This window comes from Numida meleagris, chromosome 1 (assembly GCF_002078875.1).
Source record: "Numida meleagris isolate 19003 breed g44 Domestic line chromosome 1, NumMel1.0, whole genome shotgun sequence".
NCBI classification, from domain to species: Eukaryota; Metazoa; Chordata; class Aves; order Galliformes; family Numididae; genus Numida; species Numida meleagris.
In genome coordinates this window covers 49,845,256-49,871,935 of record NC_034409.1, presented here as the reverse complement: position 1 = coordinate 49,871,935, position 26,680 = coordinate 49,845,256, and the positions used below count along the sequence as shown (strand labels likewise).

The window sequence follows — 26,680 nt, the reverse complement described above, 5'->3', positions numbered from 1 at the left end:
CTGTTAGAAAGTAAGGGATTGAGTGACGAGAGGAAGATTCCAGTTGTTGGCTTCTGTCATACTGTGCCCATCCTTTAGCCTGCTCTCTTCTGTGCCCTTGCTTGTATTGCTTGGGGTGCATGAGGCACTTCTGTTGTATGTCACATCAAGGCTCAGAATGTGAGGGATGATCTGTGAATGAGGTCCCAGGGTGGCTTTGTCCAGTGTTACAAATACCTCTGGGGCTGCCCACCTGTCAGAAGTCAATCCTTCAGTACAGGGACTAATGGCAGAGATACATAGATGTGCATTGTGCAGGAGAAGCCAAAAGCAGGATACTTACAATTTGCCCATCACAGTTGGCCTTGCTTACTAGTATGCAAACTGAATAACAAGGTCCATACAATAACCAGAAGAGAGACTCCTTGTGAAGACCCAGAAGGAGAGGGAACACTTCTATCTGCTACATTATTTATGTTATTATTCAACACCGTGACTCAGTGGTATGATCTAACCTCTTTCACTTCAATGGGGATACTAGCAAAAATATTTTCTTAGTCAAGTGGAGCGCTGAGTAGACTGCTAATGTTCCTACCAGCATATGAGAGATATTAATTCTTACGTAAATTTAACTTTTGCTGGGGACAGGCTCTTCCTACCTTTGAGGACAGTGGGGAGAGCAGAAGGGAAGAGAACACCTGGGCTAGATCTTTGATGGGAGCGGACAGACAGATTCCCATCAAAGTCTGATTGAGATGGCAACCAGTTGCACCCCATGAAGCTGATTAAAAGCCATTGTTCTTCAGGAAGAATTGTGCGTCACTCTTAGGCATGATAGTGTAATAGTGGAATAATACTTTCAGAAGCCGAGGATCTAGCTCACTTGGCTAATGTTTCTGACAGGGAAGAGTAAACTTAGACTCCCACCCTTTGTCTTCCGTCTGTGAGATGCTCCTGTCCTTTGCCCTCTGGGAGTTGTTAAGGTATACACTCATGGGTATAGACTTGCCTCCCACCAGCCTGGAGGTAGGCAGCATTTGTGTGGGCACAAAAAATCCTTCGGCATATTAAAGTGGGCCTACATAGCCGTGCACACCTGTGTTGTGAGTTCATAGCCTCTCTGAGCTCAGGTTTTGTTGTTGTTCCTTGTTCTCTTTCTCAGCTAAGCACATTTTTACCCTGGAGAGATACCTTTTCCCCCATGCAGGTCATCCACATCCTCTGCTTTTTCAGTGGCAAGAAGCAAGAGCCTGCAGTTTGCATACTGGGCTGAAGGGTAGTGCACAGGGGAAGGTAGTAACCCGACTGCTGTTAGGGGTCCTGCCAAAGCACAGTTCAGAGATGCTCAGAGGAGGAGCCCACAGGTGAGGAAGTAGGTGCCTCCACAGGGTGGCAGAGGCCTGACACTGAGATAACAGTGTTATCTGACAATATAGAATTATAAAGGTTGGAAAAGACCTCTAAGATCATCTAGTCCAACCACCCACTGCCACCAATATTTAACCACTAAACCACGCTCCTCAGTACCACATCTACATATTTCTTGAACACCTCCAACAACAGTGACTCCACCACCTCCCTGGGCGGCCTGTTCCAAGGCCTGACCACTCTTTTGGAGAAGTTTTTCCTAATATCTATCCTGAACCTCCCCTGGTGTAACTTGAGGCCATAAAAGCACCTGCAAAGAACAGATGAGGTAGGCTAAAAAAACACAACCACAGGTTCTCTTTCCACACAAATGCTGTTTAGAGATAGTGACAATCAAAGTTACATAAAATGTAACAAAGGCAAACTTTCACTTTTTAATAGCTGTTTGTCAATAACAGTTTATTCATGGTGTCCCAAGCCAGAAACATGTAACTAGATATGAAAAGCAGGCTGCTCATAGGAGAAAGAAAAGCAACAAATTGCACAACAGCTGTTTCATCTTCTTATGGTCATATAAGTATAAGCTTGATATTAAAGCCTTGTTAGTTTCCATCCCACACTACACCTTTCTCAATGACTTCTTCCCCATCCTTCAGTACGGGCCATAGAATTTGAAGCTCTGTTTTTTTACAGTACTTTAAGTCTTTCTGGTCCACATGCTCTAAATGTTGCAGAGAGCATTCATATAGGTTCCACACAGCTTTAACTGGTGAGTCCTGAAGAAGCAGCAGACAGAAAACTCTGCAGCACTGCAGTGCAAATTCCTTTTGATCCGTAATTTTCAGATGAAGATCAGCGTTCTGAAAATCAAGAACAGCTTTCACAGCTTTATAGTATTACTTTGATGAGCAGACCTCCTACTCACATTCTGTGCAGATGCCCCACATGATCCAAGAGTTGAAGTTCATTTGTCAAAGCTGATGGTACTGTTTAAATGGGACAGGCAGGGGTCCCAGGGTCACCTAAAAGGACCTTGTATTTACTATGTCTTGGCTTCTAGACCATAACAACATCCAGCAGCTGTCTGTATTTCCTCAGATACGACAGAGTTTCACAAAGAGCTTGACAAGGCTGAGATTTTGAAAGGGCCCAGCAAGCTGCAAAAGAATGAAGCTGCTTTCTGGAAGCTTCATATATATGTATTTCCTGGGGAAAAAACTAGACTGTAGTTCATCTGGATAGCAAGTGGGCTCTGAACAGCTTGCTGCAAACTTTTCCCTGCCTCCCCAGGGATTTGACTGCTTGCACTCAGGGTCAGCTCTGATACAGCATGGCTGTGCAACTTTGGATCAGAGTGCTGCAAAAACAGCAAATCTGGCAGAAGGAATGACGTGAGAAGTTATGGGCCTTGTCTGAGGCCTCAACCTGCATGCCCTCCACCCCTCAACACAGAGCACAGGAGCTGCTTCAGGATAGTAGGGTGCTTGTGCCCAGCTTTTTATTGTTTCATCTGGCCCAGAGACCAACTTCTGAGCTCAGCCTCAGCTTGCCTTGTCACTGTGTTTACCTGGTTGGTGATCACCTCTCTGTGGCTGACCCTGATCACTGTCACCAAGACCTGCTTGGCTCACCTTGCTTCAGTCCGGTAGGACTGTACCCTGGCTGGTGAGGGCACCTTCCCTGCCTGTCTTGCTGTTCCCAGCTGCTCCTGATGCAGCTTTGGGGTTATGTGTAGCTCTGGCCATGCCTATGGGAATATGTGGGAGTATCTGGGCTGGAAGACCCTCTCTAGAAATGAAAAAAAAACTTCAAACAGAATAGAGACCTATTCCATTTTCTAACAAACTGCACAGCCATGCTAGAAACTTGAATCCCTGCCCCTAATCCTGGCCTCTATTTTTACTTACCATAGTAATTTCCCTGCAAATGCTTGAGTCGTTATGGTAATAACCGTATCTCAAGAGTTTCACTATATCTAGCATCAGCTCCTAAAAACCAAGCACAGCACAAAGCAGACTGTTAGCACTGGGAATCTGTGTTTTTCAGATCATGCCAATTAGAAATAGAGAGGCTTCCAGCTTCAGGCTGTGGAGGAAGATCCCATAAAAGCAACATGCATCTGGGAAATGCTTTCTGCACTTGTAAATGTGCCGCAGATACAATTCAGACATGCAGCATGTGTCTGCGGGTCACAGAAGGGTTGCTGAAGCTCAACTTCCCACTCTCCCATCCCTCTCAGCTCGTAACTTATCCCCACTGTCATTGCCAGTATACTTTAAACAGCATCCCTAGCAGAAGCTGAGCTCTAAATAAGGGTAGCCCTCTTATCCCACTGCCTGGGCACAGTTACACAAAGATATTAAGTACTTGTTTGCAGCTGTTTGCAGCATAATACAAAGATGGAATGCCAAGGATTTGAAGTATGCCAATTTTTCTCTTCTCGATATCTCTCTCACAGGCATCAAACAGCTTCTGTAATGCAAAGAGAAGATCTGATCACAACAGCAATCACAGTGAAATGAGAAGCATGGTGTGGGAAGCATGGGCCAAAACAACATCTGAATCCCAGTAAACTGTAGGATCCCTAATTGACTCAAACACATCGTTAATACCTGGGAAATAAACTACTTCTGTGAGCTGTTTGCATGTTGAAGGCCATTCTTCAGCATCCATATGCTAATAAATGCTTCACCTCAGCCTCGTCCTTTAAATTTCACCATTTTGATACTTTCCTTTAGACACCCTCAGGATCAGAGCAAAGAGTCAGCCATCAGACTGGGATCTCCCATACAGTACTTAAGGTGTCAACCATGAGGAAACTGGACTACGTTTTCCTTAACATGGATGAGATATGGGACTGGGATTTGAATGTGTTCTTCTGAAAGGCAGGAGAAAGCAAGCCTCTGTCAGTTCTCTCTCTATGGCATTACACAGGCCTTGCTGGACTGGAACGTAAGAGTCTGTAGTCTCATTAGTGCCCAGTCCTGTCTGATACAGAAGTACTAAATGCTCAAAGCCTGCTATACTGGCTATAGAATATCAATTTGATAAGATTCAGATTGATCAAGTGGTCATGAACAAACCTGGATGATGTTTCTGGCCCTTGGATAGGACAAACGGGCTGAGCTGTGCCAGCATTTCCCCCATTCTTGTAGCTTAAGCATCCTATACATATCCAGCACAGCAGACAAACGCAAAGGGTCATTCATGTTCTCTGACTGCTTGTGCGTGCTCATTGCTTTAGACAAGAGCTTTTGGTATCTAGAACAAGGAAGATATCCAAAAAGTTAGCTAGGACAAGATGAAACAGTAGATTAATGTAACCATTTTGCAGCATCTATTCCCTGAATACCGTATTTCCTACAGTGTATTTCCCAACTGTCCCATACTAGAGAACAAGCAGCTTTCGTGTGGGAAATACTGCTTTACTTAAGCTCAATTTTGCATAGTCGTGGTAGAATATGATCAAAGAGCAGTATTTGTCATTGTCAGTTGATTCCTTTTATTAACATGTTCACCCTGGGAACATCTCCTTTCCAGGACAAGGTGAACTGTCTTCCAGCAATCAGAGAACCTGGCAGGTCAGGAGTCTGGGGAGAAGGTGTCTAGGCTGTCTTCTCAAAAAAAAAAAGTCTTTATGGACTGGAGGAAAACAAGAAATGTGTGGCTCGTCAGTGTAAGAACACAAACTGCATCAGGAATTGAATAAATACCTTACCGTGCCTCTAGCTCTCTGATCTTCTCTTTGAGCTTCTCACATTCTTCTTTCTCTTGAACCCCTTTTTGGATGACCATTCCAGGATATACACTGCAACAAATTTATTTTGTGAGATATCTTTCTTTGTATTTGGATACTGGGATAACAGTAGACTTGTCCCCATGAAATCCCCAAAATTCCAGTAAAAATGCTGTCAGGTGGGAAGGCGTAGAGCACTCAGGAAAGACTTCACATAACCAGCTAAATAACCTCCCAAGAAGCTCCCACCTAGGACTTAGAGCAAGGGGAGAGCTATCTAGAGGAGAAGAAAGGGAGCTGGGGTTACAAGGATCAGAGGTGAGACAAGAAGACAACAATGGGCTCAAGGAAAACACAAGTATTCTCTACTGGTTGGAATCTCATCTCTTCTCCAGTTTTCTTCTTTAACATCAAAACATGATCATCAAACATCCCAAGCCTGTTGGAGTTTTTCTGTTCTCTTGGATTCATTTATCTACAGATGTCTGAGTAATTTCAATCACCTTTTTCTTCAGTGGATGAATCTAAGGAGTCAAAGAATGCCCTTTTGAAAGAAGAAACCCAAGACAGATAATGGCAGCATGAAAACTTGCCTAGCTATTTGGTCTATGGCACACTCACACAATAGAAGTGATTCATTTGCTTTCTTCTTATCATTTACTGGAGTTCTTTAGAGGTTATATTTATTTTTGTGTTGTAGATCTCAGAGCAGGTACATACAGTTCTAATATAAAGGAGACCTCGTGTCCCATGTTTCTTTCCACTCCTTTCAGAGTAAGCCATACCATCTCACATTAATATTTTGATCTTGTGGATTATCCCATCAAGCCTATATGCTGCCAGTTAAATTACCTTCATTACCACACACAGAAATATTGCGTTTAGAGTCTGTCTACATTTGGAGGTGTTAAATGCAGTATGTTTACTGGAGAAAAATGACTGGCTCTAGGTGAAAGGACAATACAGAGATGAGCAAATTCAGAAACACCCAGCATTAACTCCTGAGAGCTCCCATGTTCCTGGTTGTGGGGAGGGTCAGAGCTGCTTCTTTCCTGCCTTATAGAAAGGTCAGATACAGTAATCTACCTAGAGATGGAAGAAGCAATCAGTGTTAATCACACAGACCTGGGAACAAACGAAGAATGGAGATCTGAATATGGGAGGTGTAATCTGAATCTACGTTGATTTGCTGACAGCAAAATTAGGCAAACTCAGAGGCAAGAGTGACTAAGCTTGGCCATTATTTGAGTCTATGTCCACAGTCTGGGAACCTTTGCTTGACATCAACTCAAGTTTCAAACTTTGAGATACTCCTGAAGAAGTCTCCTAGGTTTCAGAATACGTGAACATTTCTCCTACTTACCTGTCCTCACTATCAAGCTATATAGAACTGCACATCTGAAGACATCTAGTGACCCTAAAGATACTCCAGCCATGATCAGAAACTTTAAAATACCACCAGTTGTCCTCATTGAAATCCCAGCAGGAAAGCCTCCACAAAGCTGTGCAGTGTTCAGGAATGGTTTAGAAATCCAGCTACACTAATTGAAGTTATTCCCTCCTGGCCTTGGTTATTGAGGGTTATTTATGTTTGCATTTTATACTCCGATTATTATTCATTAAGTTTTTATTTCTTTTTTTTTCCTCCTTCCTGATTAACAGCATCCCTCTTTCTTCTCATCATTCCAGCACCAGTGTCTTCCATCAGTGTGTTCTTAGCCCATGAGGGCAGCTTTCACCAAAAATCCCCATGAATGACTCTGCACATCTACTCAAAGTGTTCTCAGCATTGCCTTTACCACCTCCCCATCCTTTGGGGTGCATGCCTTTACCTTCGTGGATCCTTTTCTTAATGCAGCCATTACCTATTCAGCAAAGTAGTTACGTAGAAGCTAAAGCTTATATCACAACATGATGATTTCATTTTACATATCATGGCAATGTACTCCGCACTCCAAGACAAACCTGCCTTGGAGCTTATGCCTGGCCATGCAAATGGAGTCAAATGGAAGAAAGGAAGTTTGGTGTGCCTTGTAGAACAAACCTCTGATAACCAAGGTTTGAATATGTTTTAGTAAAAGTCACAACAACATTCATGATTTTCCCTTCATATAAATGCTTAATACATATAATCACAGTACCTCTTGGGCTTCTCCAGAGCTTGCAGTCGAGCCTCAACATGATCACGCCAAGATCTGTTCTCACTGTCCATCAGTCCATTGAGGAAGAATGAAATGATAAAACACATTACAGTCAGTATGACTTTGCAACATGGATCAAGCCCTGTTACATAACTGAAAACACATCTGGAGTAGCAGTGTCATCTGCAACTCTGCAGATAAGTGGTGTGGAGAATGCAACTTGTGACTAAGACTGTGCTGCCACACAGCACAGTCTTTTCTTGCTTTCTTGTTTGTTGCTTGCTCAGTTTTCTTGTGTGCTGGCTTGTTTCCTTGCAGGGTTAAGCGTGTGTCTGACCTGGCCCACGCATACCACAGCAGTGCTGTTCCAGGGCTGCACTGGGCCAGGCACAAGCTGGGTTGTATTTTTATTGGCAGTGCTGCCAGCCTCAGCAAGTTAGTATGTGGTCTCAGGGTAGGTGACAGTCAACATGCATCTGCTTTTGTCTCTGGAAAGAGCCCTTGGTTTTCCTTTGCAGCCACAGAGGTGCCTACTGTCCTCATAACCCTTGCCATAAAGGCTGGAAGCACAAAGGACAGTGATGAAACTGCGGGAGTCCATCAATTTAGACCACAAGAATGAGTATTTAGAAGATAATTTCTGGTTACCAGACTCACCAAAGTTCTTTTTCCACCTGCTCCAGCCTTTCATTAAGTTTTAGTGTATCCTTCTCTGAAGTATTGCTTCCACAGATTGATTTTTGCTGTGGGGTATTAAATGTTTCTCTACTGAAAAAAAAAAAAAAAGGGGAATTCTGAAAATGAAGAATAAAAAGAGATTACATACTCTGAAGATGTACCTTCTAAAAGGCAGCCAGCCTCCTGAGCAGATACTCCATGGCTACATCCATGCTAGTGAATAGATCAGAGCCAGGGTACAGGCTCCAGGGCACATGGTAGCCCAGCACACTTCTGGATGCAGTTTTGGCAGTTCCTAACCTTCTCTGTGCCCTGTTCCCTAACAAGGATCCCAAGCATCAACTAACTATAGCAAACATAGTCCCAAGCTCAGGTGCTCCTGCAGCTCAGGTACAGGAGGAGTACACTGCAAGCTCCTTCCCACAGCAAGGCAGCATCAGGGAAAGCCTATGCATCAGTTTATGCCGATCCACATCCGTGTGACTGCCGCAAGGGGCTGTCGTGCCCCTCTCTCCCATGACTTCCCCGTTCCTTTCCTGCTGAAGTGGATTTCAGTTTCATTTACTCCAATGCCTAGGTTTTCATCTAGATCACTTGATCTCCAGACTTTAATTGAGGACACCTGTTTTTTATTGAGTTCAACAGTTTGGTTGAACATCTGCATTTAAATCAACCTTTCCCCTCATAACAAAGGAGCACGGAGCTTTTCAGGGAGCCCCTGAAATCTAGGATCTGTTAGGCTGCTCATACGATTCAATTTCTTTTCCTCTCACATCTGTGTAATAATGCCTGCCTTCCCCTTTGGAGCTGAATGCTATTGCAGGACTAACTGGCCCTGTGACTCCACAGGGAAGTTCCACTGGATATGAAATAGAAAACTCAAGCTTTTACTGAAATATTTCATGGCCAGGAAATGTTTGCAGTTTCTTTCTTGCAAGCCCCGAAATCTTAGGGTTAAACATGGTAAGTTTACCCAGAAACAACCCCTATACAACATACCTGACATCTTCTGAAGTCGCCTGTCTAGGATCAGCATCCACATACTCTCCTTCAGAGATCTCATCTTGGCTGTAGAAGTCAGCCATAAAGCTATCCATGCTCTTACAGCAGGAAAAAATGTTTGCCCAAATGAGCAGCAACACAAGGGACTGTGCTGCTGAGTGCGCAGGAAGCTACTGTGAATATCAGGCACTTGCTTTCCTACTGTGAGCTTCAGCTCCTCCTTTTTACGGGAAATAGCAGTTATTCTTGTAACTGTAGTCACACTCTAATCTCTTCCCAGCCAATTGAGACAGGGATGGGCTGGCTTCTTGCTGCTGCCAGAGCAGTACTGGCTTCGTTCCTGTTGGATAGTTGTAGTTCTCTGTAACTCGAGCACTGTGCAGCTCTGTGCTGCTGTCAGCTATGGCCAGCAGTTCAGTCTTTGTTGTTTCTATAGATTTTGGCACATCCTACAGTGGGTACTGTTTTTCCCTTGCTACAGGCACAGACCAAATCCGCCAGGTGTTCTGGGGAATGGAGCATGGGTACAAGACCCCGAAGACTCCCACCTGCATCCTGTTCAACCAGAATCAGGAGTTCACAAAATTTGGCTATGATGCTGTGATGAAGTACAAGAGCTTGCCGTCCAGTGAAGCTCACAAGTGGTACTTCTTCCAGAACTTCAAGATGAGCCTGTACAACAGGGTATGTAGAGTGGTTCCTGCTCACGGGAATCAGAGCTGTTTGTTTATTGGAGGGATGTGGGCTGAAGGAAGTTGTGAAGGGAGCTAAGCAGTCTGTCTGGTGAGGATCAGAGAAGCCAAAGAGCACTTTGTTAAACAGAAGAAGAAATTATTTACATTCTTAATAAGCTAAAGGCTTTATGGGCTCTTCCTTTGTGGTGATATTCACTGTCTTCCACAGGGAAGAATAGAAGTGTCCTGCAGTTTGAAGATTGGCAGCCTCAAGGTCATAGACAGGGCTCCTTCCATGTCATATACTTGTGCTGGTCTCTCCCTCCCTTGAAGGGATATGCTGAAGCCAGTGCGGTGATGCTATCTGGGTGTCCAGCTGTCATTTTTCTCAGAAGGCTCTGTGCTTGCTTAGAATTGTTCACAGCATTTTCTGTGTTGATTTGTTCAGCCAAACATAGAATCCTAGAATGGTTGGGGTTGGAAGGGACCTTTAAGATCACCTAGATCCAACCCCCCTGCTACTGGCAGGGACACCTCCCTTTAGACCAGGTTGCTCAAAGCTCCCTCCAGTCTAGCCTTGAATGCTTCCAGGGAGGGAGCATCCACAACCTCACTGGGCAACCCGCTCCAGTGTCTCACCGCCCTCACAGTAACACCATGTTACCTGAGAGCTTCCTTGTCTGTGCTCCAGGGTCCTACAGGTCTTTCTCCTTTTCTTGCTTTTTGCCTATTGAGGTTTACTTTTTCTAAGTGCCACTGTTTACTTTTACTGGTTCTTTTTGGCTTTTTTTTTTTTTTTTTAAAGTTTTACTGTGGATATCCTCTACATTAGTGTTTCTCCAGTATGAGAGTAATAAAGATACATTGTGCAAAGGTGTGAATGATGTGGTCTGCTTTAGTGTTGTTATCTGTGGAGTGATGGGCTCTCACCCACTTTCAGAGTAGAAGGGTTTCTGAGAGATTTTAGTTCACCCCTCTCCCCTTCCCCCCTCCCGAAAAAAGGGAAACAACAGTTCCCAGACACTTAACTAGTTATGTTAGAATCTCCACAGAAAGCATTCATGGAGGATGCATCTTTTTCTGTTAACTGAGCCAGGAACAGTGACAGTAAATGAGTTCACAAGCAAAAATAAACACAGATACCCTTTCTCTTCACTGGCTGCACCTCCAGAACAGGCTTCACCTCGCTGTTCTTGCTTATTTTAGCTGGGCAGCCCCTGCACCTGCCTGCTTATGGCTGTAAAAGATACTAAGTTCATGGATTTGGTGATCTAGCTTATGATCCTTGTGATTTAGGGCTGTAATGCTATAACAGAATGGAAAGTACCACAATAATAGCAGGATGACAAAGTCTTTGACTACAGCAAATGAGAATGAGCCCAAATGCAGCAACCATAGATGCAGAAAGGAACAAAAACAGCTGCTTACCTTTGGAAGGCCTCAGGTATACAGGGATCTCCAGCAAGAGATGCCCTGATCTCCAATGCCAACCCTAAAATGAGGTCTGGGAAGGGGTGGATCCTGGCTCCACCCTTTCTGGTTACTCAGGTGCATTGCATGCACCTGAGCCCCACTGGGTTGGCCCTGCCTTCCTACCAGGTGTTCAATCACAGTTTCAGGCCATGACTTAGCATTTCTGCTACAAGAGCCAACTTTGATTGCTGCTAAAGCAGAACAAAGAGAAACACATGCGATGAAGGCTGGTTCCTGAAACTTCTTCAGATGCAGGCAGATATTTCCACTCTTTCTAGAAAGAATCAGAAACCAGGAATTGATGGCATCTGCCTCAGGATTTGGGTACACTCAGGCAGACGCATAAGGCCATAAGCCAAGGGGGTACATTATAGAGAAACTGTATCAGAACAGATGGATATTTGTATATTTTTTTTCCGGAGTATATTTTGTTAACTGCACACACAGAAACACAGGAGCAACCTGAAGTCTCTATGCACATGCCTGGGAAATGTAGGACGATGTCATACAGAAAGAACAATTCTCCCCACCACGGTTCAGGTTGGTCTACAGGGTCTTTATACAACTTGGAACAGCAGAAACAGTCCACTAATCAACCACGCTGGTATTTTGCCTATTGAAATATTACATGGTTTGATGGCTGACTTGTGTCAGTTAGATTTCCATTAGCCACATAATGAAGTCATTTTGGGGAATTTACTGAGATATGGAGACAGGACGTCGTTCTGTAACATCCTTTGTGCTTTGCTCAGCGTATAGGGGAGAGGACAGTTCCCGAGTCTGCCACATATAAACCCAGAGACATTTTAACTGTTTTCCCTTAATTGTAGAAAGTCACTTCTGACATGAGGCTGGAAGCAAGCAATGGAAAGACCCTTCCTGCCCTGCTGGTCTTTGCTGAAAGCCTGCGCTACATGGAGCAACATGCCCTGAACACTATCCAGGAGGCCTCTTTTGATACTGTTTGTGACCCTGAGGAGATCACCTGGGTTATTACCGTCCCAGCCATATGGAGCGCAGCTGCCAGGCAGTTCATGCGGCTGGCAGCAAAAGAGGTAAAAGCAGTGGTTATCCCACTTCTCACATTCTCGTCTGAGATTTCTTTACTCATTAAGGAAGAGGAATTTCTCATTACTTAGACCATCTGTATGTCAAGTTTTTGTCTGTCAGAGAGATAACTCTCCCATGATGTGTATGCAGGAAAATGTTCCAAGCTGGCAGTGACAACAGCTTTGCCCTTTCCCCTGTGGCTGTGCAGAACTGAGCCCACAGAAATCAGAGAACCATTACCCCAGGGTGGGTGCAAACGGCATCACTAGCAGATCGCACCCATGCAGCAGTGATCTTGCCACCCTTCCCGAACTGACATTTCTCGTGTGATTTCAGGCAGGACTTATCTCTGACATGCTTTCTGAGAAGTTGATTATTGCCCTGGAGCCAGAGGCTGCATCGCTCTGGTGCAAACAGCTTCCACAGGAAGGGTTTCTTGCAGAGGGCAGTGACAAGAAAAAGTTTGAAGACTCACCTGGGATCCAGTATATTGTTGTTGACTGTGGAGGTAACGTTCTCCCTTCTTAATGAGTACAAATTTGCTGGGCGCAGAGCGTGGATGCTTCACAGTGCTGAATGCAGGGGGCCTCAAAGGACTGCAGTGCAGTCTCAGAGCTTGGACTCCATTTCTGTGCTTGTCATGGGATTTTTATTTTTATTTCTCACTTAATGAAATCTCATGGACAAGCAGAAAAAATGGGAGGAGAGGATGAGACTTCTAAAGGCTGGATCTTACGTAATTCAGAGAGAAAAGATCTGACTTCATTTATGTGTGTGCATGTGTCTGTGTAGGTGGCACAATAGACATCACAGTACATGAGATCCAAGAAAACCGTTGCCTGAAGGAGTTACACAAGGCGTCTGGAGGTGGATGGGGAGGCAACAGAGTGGATGAAAACTTCAGTGCATTCCTCAGGGAGATATTTGATGATGATGTATGGGATGAATATGTGAAGAGCTACCCTACCGAATTACAACAGATGATGTATGACTTCAGTCTCCAGAAATGCTCTGCTGGCAGGGAGGCTGTCTATTTGCGTTGCTACTACAATTTGACTAGACTTGCAGAAAAAAAGAAGGACATCTCCCACTTCTTCAAAAAAGCAACAGGAGCTATGTGGAGTGATGGGATGATCATGATTACATATGAGAAAATGAAGAGCTTTTTTGAATATAGTATCAAAAATGTTATTGCTGCTTTGAGAGAAATCCTTGACAAGCCTAAGGTAGCCAAGGTCCAGTACATTTTGCTTGTGGGAGGCTTTGCATCTAGTGCCATCCTGAGAGATGAGGTCAGGCAGGCTTTTAGTAAGAAGTATCATGTATTTTGTCCTGTGGAGGCCCAACTTGCCATTGCAAAAGGGGCTGTTTTATTTGGTATCAATCCAAAAATTGTCACCTCAAGAATCAGTGCTCGGACATATGGTCTAAGCATATGTAGGGAATTCGATGCAGCTATCCATGACATTCGTAAACGAAGAGTCTCAAAAGCTGATGGCTATGTCTATTGCGAAGATCTCTTCAAGAAATTGGTGGAAATTGGGGAGTCAGTGAGTATAAATGAAGTTGCCCAATATATTTTCACACCAATAGAACCAGATCAGACAAGTGCATTGTTTGCTTTCTATTCCACAGAAAAGCAGGATGCTCAGTACGTAGATGAAGAAGGGCTGGAACTGCTTGGTTCCTGCACAGTACCAATGCCAGACACAAAGTTGGGGAAGAAACGCAAACTGAATCTGGATATCAAGTTTGGGCTTACTGAATTTAAAGCCACAGCTACTGACATGACTTCCAAACAAAGTCGGACAATTACGATAGATTTTTTATCAGTGTAAATACTTGAGTCTTAGAGCAGCATGGCCTAAGTGGGAGGTGCCAGCCACCACAACAGAAAGGCAAATGGACCATGAAATCCATCATCCATCCTTCTTCTCACACAAGTAAAACAGTTTGCAATACTGATTCCCTCGTTCTGTCAATTCTGCCATACCACCAGTAGAATCACCTGCACCTTATCAGTATGTGATACAGAGCTTCTGGACTGGTGTCTAACTTCCGCATGTACCAGCCCATACCCGTTTCTTTTAGCCTAAGGTCTTTCAGCCACATCCTAGAATCAAAATCACAGAATCACCATCGAATGGCTTGGGTTGGAGGGGACTCCAAGGATCATCAAGTTCCAAGTCCCCTGCCACAGGCAGGGCCACCAATCTCCAGATATTGTATTAGACCAGGTTGCCCAGAGCCCCATCCAACCTGGTCTTGAACACCTCCAGGGACAGAGCATCCACAGCCTCTCTGGGCAGCTATCAGCTCTCTTTATGAAGCTTAATTCTGTTTTCAGGTTTCTTCATAAAACTTAACTCTGCTGGGAGTGATATTAAATGTATTTTAGTTTTCTTCAGAATATCTCTTAGAAATACATTGTGTGCAACTAAAAGGCTCTTGGCCTATTCAAAGACACTGTGTGAAGCAGTAATTCAATAAAGTCTGGGGACTTGTGTCCAAAACCTATGGGAGTGTCATGGTTTTATGATTTTTATTATCGGTATTCCACATCATAACATCATGTAGTGCACTGGGAGTTAAAGAGTTAATGCTCCAATTCCATGGACTGTCGATTTTTCCGTGTACCTGGTTCTCATAAGAGAAGAAGAACTACATACCCCAGAACACTTTCAGTGTTCTGTTTCCGTTTTCCATTTAGAGGGAAAGATAAAATACTTCAGAGTCACGAGACTGCCCCTAACTTTTGCTGCTCATCTTTGCAGTATGTGCTCCCTAGCTGTCTCACCTTCAGCATTAGAGCAAGGCCGTCGATTCTGGACGCGCTCTCTCTCATTTTATTTGATTTATTAGCTTCAATTCCAATTATATTGTACTGTATTTTGTTATCTTGCATTCCACTATCATATTTAGTACATTAGTTTTCTCCCTTAGCTTGTTGCCGCTGTTTTGTTTTTAGGCCCATCCCCCTTTTCCCTTTTTTCCCTGCCCCCTTCCCCCTCCCCAGGAGCATGGGTCTGTGGGTCCCAGAGCCCCATTAGTCACAGAACTAGGCCGAACCGGCCCAAAACCGTTGTCAGGGAGCGTGGTGTTTCCATTAATCCAGTGGGTGGTTTGATCTCATTGACTGGGCAGATACTAATGCTAGATTGCAGCATTGCAGATATGAAGAATGCTTTTGCAGTTGCCTGAGCCCTTCTGTCCAGCTGTGGGTACTCCCTATGTCACTGACTTAATTTGGTATTTTTCGCTTCCATAGAAGCTCATTTCTTTTCCTCCTGACTAGAACACCTGTGAACAGGTTCAACACAGCATGGCATGAGTTCAAATTCGTCCAGGAAAAGAATATAATGCTGGTGTGTACTGGGTCTGGCAGGGATACAGTTAACTTCCTTCATGGTGGCCCTTATGGTGCTGAGTTTTAGATTTGTGGCCTAAACAATGTGGCTAACACACTAATGTTTTAGCAGCTGCCTTCTCTTTTTCTCACTTTGCTCCCTCCAGTAAGGAGGCTGTGAGGAGCGAAAAGATAGGGGACACAGCCAGGACAACTGACCGAACAGTCCATACCTTATAACATCAAGCTCTACGAAAAAACTCTTCCACAAAGAAGCTGTGGCTCTTGGCTGGGCATTGGGCTGCTAGTGGGATGTGGTGAGTGACTGCTTTTGCATCCCTTGATGTTTTTTTTTTTTTCTTCATTTACAAATCTGTCTTTATCTTGACCTGTGAGTTCTTCTCACTTTTGCCCACCTAATTCCCTGTCCATCCCACAGTGGAGGGAAAAGCAAGCGTCTGTACTGAGGGTTAGCTGCTGGCTGGGGTCAACCCTCCATATGCAGTCACAGCGTGATTGATTTGAAGAAATTCCTGCAGTTGGAGCCCTACTGACTTCAAAAGGGTTTTGCATGAGCAGCAGATCCAATAAGGCCTGAAAATTGTTCTTATCCGATGTGTGTGTGCTGAAGGGGCAGCTTCCCTGTGCTGAATGCTGAACTGTCACCCTGCAAATAATCAGATACACCAAACTCCAAATCAGACCTGGAATCTTTGAGAGCTCCAATGATTGTGTTAGAATCACTGCTATCCTTGTGTTTAATGTTGCCAGTAATTAGAGCAAGATTCAGAGGATTCAGTTGTAGATAGGCCTTATGATGTATAAATGCTGAACTATTTTGAATACAATGCATGTGTTTTGGCTCTCTTGCTCCCAGCTGGTCAGTTCTCTGTTCCTCACACTAAAACCACTTCAAGTCTGTCTGTGCTACTAGAGAGATAAAAGGAGACCTATAAAGCTGAGTATTCCTGCTTTTTCTTACCCTTTTGAATTTATACTTTCAGTAGAGCAAAGCACAACACAGCTGCACCCAAGTCCACTGGTTCTCTCTAACTGGAAGTGGTACGCAAAGTCTAGTTGCAGCTGAGAAAGCTGCTTGTTTCTACCCAGGTTCTTTCCCCTCCACATGCTGTGAGGCCCAACAGCTGTGATTACAACTCCTAATTTTACTTGATTTGATTAGCTAATAAACCTCAGATACTGAGCACAGAGCAGATGCAGCTGCCAGTCATCTCTATGAAAGCAGAACTGAGCAGCAGCACCATGAGCTAAGCAAAGAGGAAACCTAGCTTTAACTTTAACCTCAATTTGACAGCACATGGGGGTGTTGGGAAAAAAAGAGTTTTTGAGTAGAACATGAGTCAGAAGGTGTTAAATGCTGAGCACTGTCATTCAGTTGTAGTGTTACATGGGGTTGTTGTGATCAAAGTGCAGAACCTGATGCTTGGTCATGTTGAACTTCATCCTGCTGGCCTCAGCCCATAGGTCCAACCTGTCCAGGTCCCTCTGCAGGGCATTCCTACCTCCAGGCAGATCGACACTTCCTCCCAACTTGATGTAATCTGCAAACTTACTGAGGGTGCGCTCAATGCCCTCATCCAGGTCATCAATAAAGATATTAAATAGGACAAGCCCCAACACCAACTGCAGAAGAACATCACTTGTGACCGGTCGCCAGCTGGATTTAACTCCATTCACCACCATTCTCTGGGCCTGGCCCTCCAGCCAGCTCCTTACCCAGCAAAGAGTGTACCTGTCCAGGCCACAGGCTGCAGCTTCCCAAGGAGAGTACCGTGGGAGAGAGTGTCAAAGGCTTTGCTGAAGCTGAGGTAGACCACAACAGCAGCCTTTCCTTCATCCACCAGGCAAGTCACCTGGCCACAGAAAGAGGTGAAGTTGCTTAGGCAGGACCTGCCTTTCATTAACTCTTGCTGGCTGGGCCCGATCCCCTGGTTGTTTCACACATGCTGTGTGATCACGCTCAAGATAGTCTGTTCTGAATCACAGAATCAAAGTATGGAAGAAACCTCTGGGCCCATCTGCTCCAACCGCTGCTCATCAGGGCCACTCACAGCAGGGTGTCCAGGGCCATGTCCAGGTGGCTGTTGGAGATCTCCAAGGAGGAGACCCCACAGCCTCCCTGAGCAGCCCATGCCAGTGTTCCGTCACTTGCAGAGTATAGAAGTGCTGCCTGATGGTCAGGGGGAACTTCTGTGCTCCAGCTTGTGCCCACTGCCTCTTGTTCTGGCACTGGGCACCACTGACAACAGCCTGGCTCTGTCTTCACTGCACTCTCCTTTTTGTACCCTCCCTTATAGTATTTGTACACACTGATAAGGTCTCCCTTGAGCCTCCTCCAGGCTGAACAGCCCCAGCTCTCTCAGCCTGTCCTCATAGGAGAGGTGCTCCAGTCCCCTCACTGTCTTTGTGGCCCTTCGCTGGACATGGGGTCTATTAACCAAACATCTTGCAGAGGATCACTCCCACACATCTGACTTGGGACTGGTGAGCATCCTCTGCTTCTGGGTTTGGGTTGCGTGAGTTCAACTGGTGAGGGGAGAGCATCAATCCCTGCACAGGGTATGATGAGCAGCAAAAACTGGGACCATGATGCAAACTGCTGGGAGGAGGATGGCTGCGGCATGGACCAAAGATGTGTTTCGGTTCCTTTTTCACATGTCATTTCCCCACCTCAGCTGTGACGAGGCTTGTGGGGCTTTTCATTTTCAGTCTCTAGAGATCCCTGAGATGGGGTATAGGTGTGTATAAACCTGTTAGAAATATCAAAACTTTACGAGATATGATTACATTCATCTTATAAGGCTGTGGAGCTGGGCTCACCACCACTGCAACAAGCACCCACCCCATGCTCTGCTCTCCCCAAAGGCTCCATGCTATCCCTGTTGAACTCTCTCCCTGTTGGTGCCCACTGTCTGGCAGCCCCCCGCCTGCTGTGGCCTTATCCCCATTCCCCTTGTCCCCATGGGTAGCTGGATGCAGCTGTCCAGCATCCTCAGCTTCGTGCTCATCCCCCCGCGCCCAGCTCTTCTGAAAGCTGGGACGTTTTTCTGAGGATTTGGGAAGGAGAAATCAGAAAGCTGAGCAGCTTTGCATCAGACCGCTCTTTTGTGGGCCAAAATGGAGAGGGAGGAAAGGAGAGGGTGCTTGGTTCTAGTGAAGCCCTCAGAGGCAAGCGATACCTGAGTTTCTCAAAGAGCAGATGTGGTGGCCCTGCACACAGTAGCAGAGCACAATGACATAGATGAGGTTATGAGGTGGAGCTGGAGTGACCTGTGCCTTCCGCCCCACAGCTGTGAATCCGTAAGGACCTCAGTGCATTGCTCTCACATCTACCAGGAAAGAGGAAAGGAAAAGCACAGGCTGTAAGGTGAAAGAGTCCAGAAATAGGCCACAAAGTCCTTGAGTTAGCCTCTATCTTGTCACTGCACTAAGCACCTGTACTTTCTCCCAGCATTTCAAATGCCCCCCTCAGCGAAGCTGCAATAGGGTGGTGAGGCACTCGCATAGGTTGCCCAGAGAGGTGGTGGATGCCCCACCCCTGGAGACACCCAAGGTCAGGCTGGGGGGGCACTGAGCACCCTGATCAGCTGCAGGTGTCCCTGTTCATTGCAGGGGAGTTGGACCAGATGGACTTTAAAGGTTTCTTCCAATTTAAACAATTCTGTGATAATTCTATTCTATACCTCCAGGAGGTCTCAGTGGGGTAGCAACCATCCCTTTCCATCCGCCCCAGGCACCGGGCTAGCCTTGCTCACTGTGCCCACTCTTTCCCTCCCCCACACCATCCCAAACAATGAGGTTTTGTCTCCACACGCATTCAGCAGCGGTGGTTCCTTAGGCCCCTAAGCCCTATTTTGTGTGCACGCTCTGAGCTTAACCAGCACATTCCTGCCAGAGGTTAAGCCTGGGCGCCATGTGGATAATCTGAGCTTTTTTGGCCTCCTTCTCCAAGTGACAGTCATGATAACGGGCTCACGTGTGTCAACCGTTCTCCTGCCCCTTATCTCTTCCTCTCTACCAAGCCTGTAGCACTCAGGGACAGAACGGGATCACAGCTGCAAGCCACGAGACTTAGGGTGGCCAACAGGAGGAAAGGCCTTGCTTCAGGGCCAGCATCCTGTACTGATTCATCTCCTGCCTTAGAATGCCACAGCCCTTGAAGCCACCACAGCCTGGCTGCCCAGATGCTTTGTCAGCACCATCCACACACCAGTATCAGTCAGCCTCAGCGGTACCTGCCGTCTGCCAGGTCCCAAGGCCAAAGTGTGACCAACAGCAAGCAGAGGGTTGTGAGGAAAGTAGCGGCCATGGCATGAGAGTAGGGCTGGAGTGAGTTGACAGAGCTGGAAAGGGGATCTGTAGAGTGCAGGAGCCAGAAGGGCTGGAAGCTGGGATGGCAGGGCACCAGGGTGCCCTGAGCACAGCAACATTCTCAGGAACAAAGCAGGAAAACCAAGGAAAGAGAGGCCATGCACTGGCTTAGGCAGGGGGTAGGAAGGGAGGAGAATCGACCTTTTTCTTCCCCACTGAAAATCCCCTATTTTCCCTTCTCTCCTAGACATCGAGCTCTTTGCTCTGGCCTCAGACTCCAGGCAGGAGTGCTATGCCTCCTTTCTCATGTGGTTAATTTCTTTCCTGATTAAAAGTGATTAGGCACCTCTAAAGCTGACAGAAATGTGACCGATGGGAACAGAGACAAAGAGTCCATTCATGATCTCTTAAATCCCCCAGGCAGTATTTAGAGAGCCCAGAACAGAGACCTGAAGCAGAACCACCCCATCACTGCCTCTGTGTTTTCCTCCCTTCCTCCACCATGTCCTTCTCTGAAGCGGAGGTGCAGAGCGCCCGTGGTGCCTGGGAGAAGATGTATGTGGATGCTGAAGACAACGGGACAGCAGTGCTGGTCAGGTAAGGAAAGAGTCCATCCCACTGCTAGCCCAGGGGCTCAGCCAGGAGCAGCAAGAAGGATGGAACTGCTGCCTAGAAGCAAATCTCAATGCGTTTGCCACAGCCTCACAGGGAACATTTTGGTTTGCTGTGGTTTGTGCAAGTTCAGGGAGGAAACGATGCAGAGGAGAGATCCAAACAAAGAGAAGAGGAAGGGAGAAGGGGTCTGGTAAAGAAGGGAGAGACTGGAACAATTTCTTCACTCCTCCCTCTCAATCCCCAGTAAAGAGTAATGTATTTATGACAAAGAAAATAGTGTATGGTATAAAATAGAACAGGACCAAAATGTGGACCCTGTTTCCCTTTCCCTTTATCTCTGAACAATTTTAATTTTTTTTTTCAGTTGTACGTCCTCAGTATTTCTCTTTTGATTCTTTTTCAGCCTTTCCAGTCAGAGCTCATCTGTTTCATTGTCTTGTATCCCTCCTGTGGTCTTTCTTCCTTTAGTCTTCACCTTGTTTTCTTCTCTTCTTCCATAATAAACACGTTTCTTCTATTCACCTTTCACATACCTCTCTCTAAACTGGGATTCACATTACCTCCATACACACTGGTCAGCCCAAATAATCCCTCTATTTAGCACACATCTACGATTGCCTTGTATGTCACATCTTGTACCTGGCTAAGCCTCAACCGATGTGATACACTGCTCCTTCCCACTGCTGTCAACCTGAGGACAGTTAGCCTCAGAAATGCAGCTAGAGATGTTAGCAGCATCCAGTCATCTGGCAGCCCAGGGTCATTTGCTGTAGAAGGTTTTGCCTTAGTTTCCCGTAGGCCCAGCCCTGCCTTTACAGAAGCTCTGGGCACTCCACACAAGAGAGAGATGGAGCTACTGAAGAGAGTCCAGCGAAGGGCCAGGAGGATGATGAAGGGGCTGGAGCATTGCTCCTGCGAGGACAGGCTGAGAGAGCTGGGGCTCTCCGGGGAGACCTTATCAGTGTGTACAAATACTTTAAGGGAGGGTGCAAAGAGGAGAAAGCCAGGCTCTTGTCAGTGGAGCCCAGAGCCAGGACAAGAGGTAGTGGGCACAAACTGGAGCACAGAGGTTCCTTCTGGCCATCAGGCAGCACTTCTGTGCTGTGCTGGAGGACTGGCACAGGCTGCTCAGAGGCCTCTTGGACATGGCCCTGGGCACCCTGCTGTGGGTGTCCCTGATGAGCAGCAGTTGGAGCAGATGGGCCCAGGGGTGCATGATCACCTCAACCAACCTTTGATTCTGTGAAATGCAATAGGGAATTTACTACTGCTATTTCAGGTGGATAACTGGATTATTTAACAAAGTAAACTGATTTCTTAACAGTTAGATCAAGATAACTGTAGTTGACATATTATAAAAGTAAATTCCTTTATGAGTGGCACTGAACTTTGTTACCTTACGATAAACAGAATAAGCATTGCTGGGAACTCAAACAATAATCTATTACTGACAAGAGTTCTCAGGGATGGGTTACAGGAAGTAGTTAACTAAGAAAAGCAATAGTTGGGTTTCTCCTTGAAAATACATACTGAGACAAAAGTGGAACTATCTGCTGTCCAGAACATCCTTATGACTGTGCACTGTTGCATTATCCTGCCCAAATGTGCTTCCATGTCCCTGCAGATTGTACTGCCATCTGACTCTGAGATGTTCACTTCCAAAACAGCAGAGTAAATGCATGCTTTCGGTAAAATGCAGGCTTGCAGTAAAGGCTGGCCTTCTTGGGCAGATAGCGCATTTCCCAGGTGCTTCCTGGCATTAGGATGTAGAGTATCAGTTGCACATCCTTATGAAAAAGTAAGTGAAACTCTGATGGGAGCAAAAATAGTTGGCCAAATTGCTGAGTGAACCTCGCAGCAGACCAGAGACTAGCAGTAGGGCCAGTAGGTTTTAAGATGCAGTAAGAGGAGGAAAGTACCCTGGGGAGGCACAAGGAGGGAGGCCCACAGGCTACTGTAGGCACAGGAATCATGCATGGACGGGAAGAGAACAGAAATGCATGGGAAAGATGGATCTGTTCTAATAAAGAGGGGAAAAGGCCAACAAATACCTAAGACAAGGCCTGGAACATGGATTCACATCTACATTGATGCCTCAGTCTGCAAATTAGGCCAAATCTTATTTCTCAACAGGATGTTTACCGAGCACCCAGACACCAAGTCCTACTTCACACACTTCAAAGGCATGGACAGCGCTGAAGACATGAAACAGTCGGATCAGGTCAGGGGCCATGGCAAGAGGGTTTTCACCGCCATCAACGACATGGTGCAACACCTGGACAACACCGAGGCTTTTCTTGGGATACTGAACCCACTCGGCCAGAAACATGCCACCCAGCTCAAGATCGACCCCAAAAATTTCAGGGTGAGCTATGAGCCATCTTCTTGGCAAGTGTAGTTGTGATGGGATGGCATCTTTCCCTTGGAGGGGAAGAACTGGGGAAAACAGGCTTTGTATGTCTAAGTGTATACACAGTTCAGAGCACAGATGGAGGAAGATGGTGGAAGATTGCAGGAACATCTGTAGGTAAGAAGGCCATGCAGTGGGTGCTGGGCAGGCAGGTCAGCTCTGGTGGGAGCTGCAGAGTTGCCCATGAGTTGTAGCAGGTTTTCTCAGCGCAACAGGATTCCCACACACTTGTCATTTAATAACAAGACGTTAAAAAGCAGCTTACACTGAAACCCAGTCCATGATGTCTGTTTTTCTCTAGTAACAGGAACTGAGTTTTCCCAGGTCAACTAAAACAGCTGTTACTGATCATCAGTGGCAACGGCACTGCCATCACTGAAGCAACCCAAATTATACATACATACAGGACCCAAACGGTTTGCCCAAGTCTATCTGAAGTCACTAGCAGAGTACATAGGCCTCTGTGTTAAAGAGGTACCTTCCACCAGAGGCCAATCCTCAGGAACAAGGAGGGTGGTTTCCAAAGCAGCAAATCCAATGTTTATTAAATGGGAGAATAAATGAGAATTTCTGCCTGGAAAGATGCTGAAAAGACTTTGAGGGTAAAGATGCATGCAAAACAATAAGTGCAATACAGAAAAGGAATTACCACTTCACGTGATACCATTACCTACTCAGAAACTACTAAGACACATAAATGCTCATTGCCGCAGAGCACTAGGCAGTGAATGAGCAGGACAGATCATCCCACAAGTCATCTCTTCCATAGGTGTCCAGTGCAGTGCTCCTCAACACTTGGGCAGGTCTACCAGCAGGAGTAGGATTGCACTGGAGGGACTGAGTGAACCAGTCTTGAAGAGTGGTCTTGAACTGGCTGCGTGTATGGGTGCAGACAATGCTGCATAGAAACAGGGTAGATAAAAATACAAAAGTAACTGCAATGTGGGATGAATTCTATAAAGCACTTGGTTTCCCACAACTTATTTCTAATTCTGGATGCTATACGCTCCGGAATTGTTTTTGTTCTCCCTTCCTGTTCTCCAGAAATCTCAACCTAACACATATTTCCCTCTAATATGGAGGAAAGTTCACACCATTTCTTCCCTTCTCCCTGTTTAGATCATCTGTGACATTATCTTGCAACTGATGGAAGAGAAATTTGGTGGAGACTGCAAAGCCTCCTTTGAGAAAGTGACCAATGAGATCTGCACTCACCTGACCAACATCTACAAAGAAGCGGGTTGGTGAGGGCAGGCGACCTTCAGGCTCTTCAGACTTCTCACCAGCACTGATTTGCTGCTTTCAGGCCTTCAGCCACAGTTGGAAAAATGAAAAAATTGAAAAAAAAAAAAAAAAGGAGGAAAAAAGGCTTATGTAATATAGATGTTAACGTCAATAATTTCCTTAGAAAATTGAGTTTCCATGGTTAAATGAAAACCACAGATGCATCAAAGCCAAACAACAAATCCTGATGAGCTTTGCAGCTGCACCACTCCATGTGGATTCCTCTGGGGATGGTCCCTGAAGACCTCATTTGAAGACCAAGACTTGAACCTTGCCGCTTCTGGAAGACTTGCTCCTATCAGCAGCATCAGCCCAGAGAGGTACAAGCAGGCCTTTACCTTGCCACCCTCATCAATGACAAGAGGGAAACTACTTTGAAGCATCTCCTGGGTCACAGACTTCGTAGAGGTCATTATTTAAGAGACAAAGGAGTTGGTTTGAACTACCACAGTGGGAGGAGTGGGGGACACTGAGCATGGGGAAGAGTAACATCTGAAAAAGACACGGGGAAAGCTCCATCCTGGACAAGGCAACAGTCCCCCAGCTGAGAGGTGCCTCAGAGGAGCTTCCAGCACAGGGGGTGTTAACACTGAATGTGCTCACCCTTGGGCAGAGGTGAACATCTCCAGCACCTGGATTTTGCGCTGTGACTCCCAGAAGATTGCTCTGACCACGCACCCAGGGGAGAGCAACAGCACCAAGCTCCTGCACAGCTTCTCCTGATACTCCCTTCAGCAGTGACCAAGGCCAGAACTGTTTAATTGCTTTTCTTTAGACGTGGTGAAATCATCAGCTGATAACTGCAAATAACCACAGGCCATTCTGCTTCACTGTAACGCAATAAACACAAGGAAAGCCGGTGCGTTCTCTCATTTAGGCCCTGCAGGAGTGGCAGCTGGTCACAGTGTGGGGCTGCTAGTGGTACAAGGAGGGGAGGACAGGGAGTTACCAAGGAATAAAACATCCCCAGACGGAAAATTTGATCTTGTAGAGCCAAGAAAACGCTTTTCTGATTCAAAATACTACCTAAACAACGTAGAAATACACACGCACTACAGTTCAGTTAATCGGCTTTGCTGAGCAAACACAGAATCCTAGAACCCCCCTGCTACAGGCAGGGACACGTCCCTCTAGACCAGGTTGCTCAAAGCCCCGCCCAGCCTGGCCTTGACCGTCCAGTGCTTCCCTTAAGGCCTGTGGCAGGGGCAGCTCTGGTGAAACTCAGGGAACAGCAGGGAAAGAACACAGGCAAATCAATACAGGTGACATCCCACCTTAAAAGAGGGGGATGCTAGAGAAGTCTTTTTTCCCTTTACATTTCTGAAAGTTAATACTGAGATAATTTACCATCAGACTATTACTGAGGCTCGGTTAACCTGATCTGCCACACCAGAGCACTTCTGGCCTGTGCAGCGGAGTGGATTTGAGCCGGTCCCTGGCACGGTTACAGCAGTCAGATTGCACATGGCCAGCACCAAGCAAGCAGTGGTTGGACAGCAATGAATTTTTCCCCACATGAGCCAGCAGCACCCCAGGCTGAACCACTCAATTCCTCAGCAAACAGCAGAAATAGGAACATGTTGTGTTTCATAGAATCATAGAATGGCCTGGGTTGAAAAGGACCTCAAAGATCATCGAATTTCAACCCCCCTGCTGAGTGCAGGGTCGCCAACCACTAGACCAGGCTGCCCAGAGCCACATCCAGCCTGGCCTTGAATGCCTCCAGGGACGGGGAATCCACAACCTCCCTGGGCAACCTGTTCCAGTGCGTCACCACCCTCTGAGTGGAAAAACTTCCTCCTAATATCTAACCTAAATCTCTTGCCTCAGTTTAAAGCCATTCCCTCTTGTCCTATCACTATCCACCCATGTAACAGTTGTACCCTCCCCGTTCATACGCTCCCTTCAAGGATTGGAAGGCCACAATAGGATCTCCCTGGAGCCTTCTCTTCTGCAAACTAAACAAGCCCAGTTCCCTCAACCTTTCTTCATAGGAGAGGTGCTCCAGCCCTCTGATATCTTGGTGGCCCTCCTCTGAACTGGTTCCAAGAGCTCTGCATCTTTCTTGGGCTGAGGGCCCCAGACGCAGTACTCCAGGTGGGGCCTCACAAGAGCTGAGTAGAGAGGGGACAGTCACTTCCCCCTCCCTACTGGCCACTCCTCTTTTAATGCAGCCCAGAACGTAGTTGGTCTTCCGTGCTGCCAGCGCACCTACTGGCTCATGTCCAGCTTCTTGTCCACCAGGACCCCCCAAGTCCTTCTCCACAGAGCTGCTCTCAAGGAGTTGGGTGTTTGCCATCCCCATGTCACTGTCTCACTGCTGATGCCTCTCCCAGTACAATCAGGGAAGGCACTGGGGACCACAGTCAACCCAGCAACATGAGGCAGAGACTGAGAGCCCTTAGATGCAAAGCCACAGGAGAACTTCCTAATTGCCTACTGATGTCCCCTGTCTGCCTACACAGGAGAAAGAAGAGACAGACATTTCTTCCTCTCTTCCCTTGCATTTCCAGCTCCTGCCCAAGGGTTTTCTGGTTTTGCAGGCTGTAGTGAAAACCAGAGCTCCAGGTTCTACTGAAAAATGTAGAAGAA

General features: G+C 46.2%; 3 protein-coding genes across 7 annotated transcripts; 2 read left to right on the top strand and 1 right to left on the bottom strand.

Annotated features, from left to right (window-relative positions):
- On the bottom strand, nucleotides 1,712-11,085 carry LOC110389835. Of its 4 annotated transcripts, XR_002433474.1 has the most exons (9): nucleotides 11,007-11,085; nucleotides 8,902-9,684; nucleotides 7,882-7,992; nucleotides 7,225-7,287; nucleotides 5,066-5,155; nucleotides 4,431-4,608; nucleotides 3,715-4,225; nucleotides 3,255-3,335; nucleotides 1,712-2,207 (listed from the first exon to the last, which is right to left on the bottom strand). XR_002433474.1 is itself a non-coding variant. In XM_021380857.1 (8 exons), exons 1-8 carry the CDS (start codon nucleotides 8,997-8,999, stop codon nucleotides 1,950-1,952), a joined length of 984 nt encoding a protein of 327 aa, XP_021236532.1. In that variant the 5' UTR covers nucleotides 9,000-9,033; the 3' UTR covers nucleotides 1,712-1,949. The 4 variants fall into 4 exon arrangements, 3 of the variants coding, with proteins under 3 accessions (XP_021236532.1, XP_021236609.1, XP_021236689.1); XM_021380857.1 differs by lacking the exon at nucleotides 11,007-11,085 and having other exon boundaries at nucleotides 3,715-3,819; nucleotides 8,902-9,033; XM_021380934.1 differs by lacking the exon at nucleotides 11,007-11,085 and having other exon boundaries at nucleotides 3,715-3,819; nucleotides 7,882-7,989; nucleotides 8,902-9,029.
- Nucleotides 9,270-15,047, top strand: LOC110389672 (heat shock 70 kDa protein 12B-like). The gene is made up of 4 exons (XM_021380539.1): nucleotides 9,270-9,588; nucleotides 11,882-12,106; nucleotides 12,438-12,609; nucleotides 12,894-15,047. Exons 1-4 carry the CDS (start codon nucleotides 9,307-9,309, stop codon nucleotides 13,937-13,939), a joined length of 1,725 nt encoding a protein of 574 aa, XP_021236214.1. The 5' UTR covers nucleotides 9,270-9,306; the 3' UTR covers nucleotides 13,940-15,047.
- LOC110389590 (cytoglobin-1-like) lies at nucleotides 19,017-25,747 on the top strand. Of its 2 annotated transcripts, XM_021380411.1 has the most exons (3): nucleotides 19,017-20,376; nucleotides 22,528-22,759; nucleotides 23,924-25,747. In XM_021380411.1, exons 1-3 carry the CDS (start codon nucleotides 20,282-20,284, stop codon nucleotides 24,050-24,052), a joined length of 456 nt encoding a protein of 151 aa, XP_021236086.1. In that variant the 5' UTR covers nucleotides 19,017-20,281; the 3' UTR covers nucleotides 24,053-25,747. The 2 variants fall into 2 exon arrangements, with proteins under 2 accessions (XP_021236086.1, XP_021235996.1); XM_021380321.1 differs by lacking the exon at nucleotides 19,017-20,376 and having other exon boundaries at nucleotides 21,566-22,759.

What these genes read in the sequence shown, in the direction of transcription:
- LOC110389590 (XM_021380321.1), top strand. Translation starts at nt 22,370, where the DNA reads ATGGACGGGAAGAGAACAGAAATGCATGGGAAAGATGGATCTGTTCTA. An exon ending in TCGACCCCAAAAATTTCAGG is followed by an intron (nt 22,760 to 23,923) that starts GTGAGCTATGAG and finishes CTCCCTGTTTAG; the next exon opens with ATCATCTGTGACATTATCTT.
- LOC110389835 (XM_021380857.1), bottom strand. Translation starts at nt 8,999, where the DNA reads ATGGATAGCTTTATGGCTGACTTCTACAGCCAAGATGAGATCTCTGAA. An exon ending in CAGGTGGAAAAAGAACTTTG is followed by an intron (nt 7,288 to 7,881) that starts GTGAGTCTGGTA and finishes ACTGATGGACAG; the next exon opens with TGAGAACAGATCTTGGCGTG. An exon ending in GGGCCAGAAACATCATCCAG is followed by an intron (nt 3,820 to 4,430) that starts GTTTGTTCATGA and finishes TTTGCATTACAG; the next exon opens with AAGCTGTTTGATGCCTGTGA.
- LOC110389672 (XM_021380539.1), top strand. Translation starts at nt 9,307, where the DNA reads ATGGCCAGCAGTTCAGTCTTTGTTGTTTCTATAGATTTTGGCACATCC. An exon ending in TGCGGCTGGCAGCAAAAGAG is followed by an intron (nt 12,107 to 12,437) that starts GTAAAAGCAGTG and finishes GTGTGATTTCAG; the next exon opens with GCAGGACTTATCTCTGACAT. An exon ending in TATTGTTGTTGACTGTGGAG is followed by an intron (nt 12,610 to 12,893) that starts GTAACGTTCTCC and finishes GTGTCTGTGTAG; the next exon opens with GTGGCACAATAGACATCACA.